This window comes from Apium graveolens, chromosome 11, assembly GCF_009905375.1.
Source record: "Apium graveolens cultivar Ventura chromosome 11, ASM990537v1, whole genome shotgun sequence".
Taxonomy (NCBI): Eukaryota; Viridiplantae; Streptophyta; class Magnoliopsida; order Apiales; family Apiaceae; genus Apium; species Apium graveolens.
This window is the reverse complement of record NC_133657.1, coordinates 167,346,644-167,350,944: the sequence shown is the minus strand read 5'-3', so window position 1 is coordinate 167,350,944 and position 4,301 is coordinate 167,346,644. Positions and strand designations below refer to the sequence as shown.

The following is a 4,301-nucleotide window of genomic DNA, read 5'->3' as shown; positions in this document are numbered from 1 at the left end:
AAGATTACCCGATAAGAAATATTATTCGAACACGTATTCGATAAATTTATCACACGAGTTTATCAAATTCAAACTCGGACGAACGGGACGAATTTAACGAACAATTCGGCTTCTCTGATTAAACTGAATTCAAGAAATAATTTAGTGATCCTTTTAATTCAAGCCGAGACGATAGGCAGAAATTTCGCTAAAATATCTTCATCATGTATTGTTAGAGACGTTCTATACTAATAGAATACAAGTCCAAGGTATTGAAGTGTTTAAATCATGAGTATGTTCGAGGATATATCAAAAATTTATTGTTGTAACTACATCAACAGAAGCGTCAAAGATTAGGCACGAAAAATGGTGATTGTGTCGTATAGATCCGGATCATGATTCTTTGTAACTTGTCTTAGAGGGCCAGAAATCATATACAATTCTTACTCTTGGACAAATATTCAAAGTAAAGCTACCAAAAGAAAAATAATAATCATAACAACTTAACAAACCTACTGGTAAGATTCCCACTTTCGCTCACTTTTCTCTCCTCACACACACATACACAGTAACTGACTCCTATTGTACTTCTCACTCAACCTCCTTCGTTCTACATATAAAACACAAACTTACTATACATGTATACAACAGACAGAACTCTAGAAATTATTTCATTCTTGTTCAAACATGAAACTCACTATTTGTTTCCTGTCTCCTTTTGCTTTTTTGGTTTTCTTACATGCTTCATCTTTGGCATCTGCAATAACTCATGATGATAACCAAATTTTCGAAACTGCGGAAATTCTACAAACACAAGCAGAAAAGTTGATCAGAGGATTTAATCTGGTTCCGAAACACAAAGTAAATATTGATTCCAGAGGCTCCTCTTTAAGTACTTCTCCGCGGCTAGTCGAGAAGAAATTTAATTTTCGAACTGTTGGTGATTCTGGGGCCTCTGTTGAAGACTTGGGTCATCATGCTGGTTATTATAGACTTCCACATTCGAATGATGGAAGGTGCGATTATGGTTGATCATGAAATTTTTAGTTTGTATGTTAAATCTTTTTTCTTTCTAATCTTGCAAATTTAAAGCTATGATTTGGTTGTAGATTGGTGAACGTAACTATCACCTAATGCCCTACACAATTATTGGAGTTTTAGGCTGTCCAACTTTAAGAATAAAAGTTGGCCAATCAATAATTTCTCCATATGATTTGATTTCCAATAATCATGGTATATTATAATCTATGTACATCAGTATTAACTATTTTATGCACCGAAATGGGATGGTACTTTTGTGTAGGATGTTCTACTTTTTCTTTGAATCAAGGCAAAGCAAGGCGGACCCTGTTGTTATATGGCTGACTGGAGGGCCAGGTTGTAGTAGCGAACTGGCGATGTTCTACGAAAATGGTCCTTTTCATGTAGAAAACAACTTGTCTCTTACCTGGAATGACTTTGGTTGGGACAAGGTATTACTCTTCTATTCCTCATTGTACACTGATTGGAATTGGGGAGGTGGTGAGAATGAAGCCCCTAATTTTTATTGACAGCCAATTTTGATGATAATGACACATGATAACTCTGTTTCTTTGGGCCTAGTTATATTATGGCCTATCAACAACAACGTCTACATGAAAATTTTACTCTGCCTTACCAAATATGTGCTCTCTCTAACAATATTAAGCTAAATTTTAACTTCTGATGGGATCAATTTGGCAGGTGTCAAATTTGATATATGTCGACCAACCAATTGGAACTGGTTTTAGTTATAGCTCCGATGATGATGATATTCGTCACAGTGAAGAGGGTGTGAGCAATGACTTATACGACTTCTTGCAGGTATCTTTTTAATCATCTATGAAAATAGAGATCACCTGCTAGCTATATTTATTTTTAGTCAGATTCAGGTTCTTTGAAGTCGTAATGACCGAGTAAAAACTTGCATTCAAAGAATTTCTTGTATTTGTTTACCAAATTTTGCATCCTCTTGCCACATAGAGGACAATGGTTGGTTGTAACCTCCTTAATCCTTTCTAGGAAACAAGGATTATATTCTGATTACAAGTATACATAATATCAGGAATTTTTCAAGGCTCATCCGCAATACGTAAAGAATGACTTCTATATAACTGGAGAATCATATGCTGGACACTATATCCCTGCTTTTTCTGCAAGAGTTCATCAAGGAAACCAAAAGAAGGAAGGGATTCATATTAACTTCAAGGTATGCTGTGATTTTGCTAAAACTATCTTGCTTATATACATTTTCAGGTTAAGATATTGGATTAAGCAATATTTTACAGGGATTTGCTATTGGGAATGGGCTTACTGACCCGGAGATCCAGTACAAAGCATACACTGACTATGCTTTAGACAACAAACTAATTAAGAAATCGGATTACAATGATATTAACAAGTTGATACCGTCATGTGAAAAGGCTATTAAACTTTGTGGTAATTATCTCTACCCTTATCTTGGATCTCTGTTAACTAGCAGGCTTGCAGGAAAACAAATCAGTTTCAACTAATTTTTCATCTACTTCTTATTTAATTCTATCACTCTACACACAAAATAGTAATATTGAGAAAATGTCTATACATGTATGTCCACTTATTTCTTTTATTGTGTGTCTGTGATTCAGGCCCTAATGATGAACGATCTTGTTTGACGGCATATAGAATTTGCAACAACATATTCAACGATATCATGTCACTTGTAGGAAATAAAAATGTAAGAAATCTGATATACAGATATCACTAGTTGGCTTAGCTATCTATATATTTATTCAACTCTACAATATGAGTTTGAGAAATTTTTGAATTTGCAGTACTATGATATAAGGAAGGAATGTGAGGGTGACCTGTGCTACGACTTCTCAAACATGGAAAAGTTCTTAAACCAGAAATCAGTTAGGGATGCGCTTGGTGTTGGAGATATCGATTTCGTCTCATGTAGTTCGACAGTGTACGATGCCATGATCACTGACTGGATGAGGAATCTGGAAGTTGGTATTCCTGAACTATTAGAAGATGGAATCAAGATGCTAGTTTATGCTGGAGAATATGACCTTATTTGCAACTGGCTCGGTACATTCTTTATTCAAACATACTGAAAAATGCATGTTTAGTAACCTGGAGATTGACAATCTATTTTACCTGAATGCAGGAAACTCGAAATGGGTTCACGCAATGGCATGGTCTGGTCAGAAAGATTTCGTCGCAGCTTCGACAATTCCCTTCTTGGTTAATGGTGCAGAGGCAGGACAGATGAAAAGCCATGGTCCATTAACTTTTATCAAGGTATAGATATGAATTTTTAAGCGCCTTCATTGTTGATTTGTAGCTCTTTCTAAAAAGCCTATGGTTTTTTTCTAAAAAAAAAACTATGAAACAGGTACATAATGCTGGTCATATGGTTCCAATGGATCAGCCACAAGCTTCAATAGAGATGTTAACAAAGTGGACACAAGGCAAACTTGTAAAGACAGAGCAAGAAAATAAGCTTGCTCCTATGTGAAGTGTGAGTCCTACAAAATACAAGGAAACATTGTTTTAAATATTTTCATTCAGTAGTTATGGTGAAAATGGATGTATACGTAAAACTATATGAACATTTTTTGTAACAAGCAGTGGGATATTTTTTATAGTGATTGTAAGGCTTCTTAAGAAATGAACTTGAAAATCGAAACCATGCATTATCTGGTAAAAAGATCAAGTACACTTTCACAGAAAATAAGTACACTTTCACAGAAGTAATTTTTCAAAAAGAATTTAACGAAGGACTAAGATGTACATCATAAAAAATAGAACATCACAATAAGAATCCAAACCTAATTTCTGTTTTTATTTAAGCGCCGCCTCTCTTAAACATAATCAGGGGATTTCAACTGTTTATCAGGTGAAAAGCCTCAAATCCTTTTATTTATTTTATTTGATTTGTTTTTTTTCTATAATCTTTCTTTTAAGTGAAGATATCCTTTTGATTAGGTTTGGCTTATTTTTCTAGATTTACATTATCGGTACTTGGGGTTGGCTTTTTATTCGATTCAAACGGGGATTTTGCAGTCGAGAATTTACGGCCAATCTTGCGATTTCGATTGTCAAATCTAAGTTTCCTTTTTATTTTTCATTTGTTTCTGTTTGTTTTTATTTCGATTTTTTGGCTTATATGTTCAGGTTATTTTCTCTCATCGGTGAAAGGTTTGCTTTTCGCTTCTTGATTGTTAGCTAAGGGTCTTAATTCAGTGATGAAATTTTGTATGAAATCGTAGTTCTGGTCGATATCTCAAACAATAGCTCGGACATGATGAAGAGGACAT

At 34.6% G+C, this 4,301-nt stretch overlaps 1 protein-coding gene across 1 annotated transcript; it reads left to right on the top strand.

The window, feature by feature from the left end:
• Positions 1–350: 350 nt before the first annotated feature.
• On the top strand, positions 351–3,677 carry LOC141697886 (serine carboxypeptidase-like). Its single transcript, XM_074502445.1, has 9 exons — positions 351–995; positions 1,283–1,451; positions 1,702–1,821; positions 2,063–2,206; positions 2,286–2,436; positions 2,625–2,713; positions 2,811–3,069; positions 3,149–3,282; positions 3,377–3,677. Exons 1-9 carry the CDS (start codon positions 667–669, stop codon positions 3,497–3,499), a joined length of 1,518 nt encoding a protein of 505 aa, XP_074358546.1. The 5' UTR covers positions 351–666; the 3' UTR covers positions 3,500–3,677.
• The last annotated feature ends 624 nt before the right edge of the window (positions 3,678–4,301 follow it).

What these genes read in the sequence shown, in the direction of transcription:
- LOC141697886 (XM_074502445.1), top strand. Translation starts at nt 667, where the DNA reads ATGAAACTCACTATTTGTTTCCTGTCTCCTTTTGCTTTTTTGGTTTTC. An exon ending in CCTTATTTGCAACTGGCTCG is followed by an intron (nt 3,070 to 3,148) that starts GTACATTCTTTA and finishes ACCTGAATGCAG; the next exon opens with GAAACTCGAAATGGGTTCAC. An exon ending in GTCCATTAACTTTTATCAAG is followed by an intron (nt 3,283 to 3,376) that starts GTATAGATATGA and finishes ACTATGAAACAG; the next exon opens with GTACATAATGCTGGTCATAT.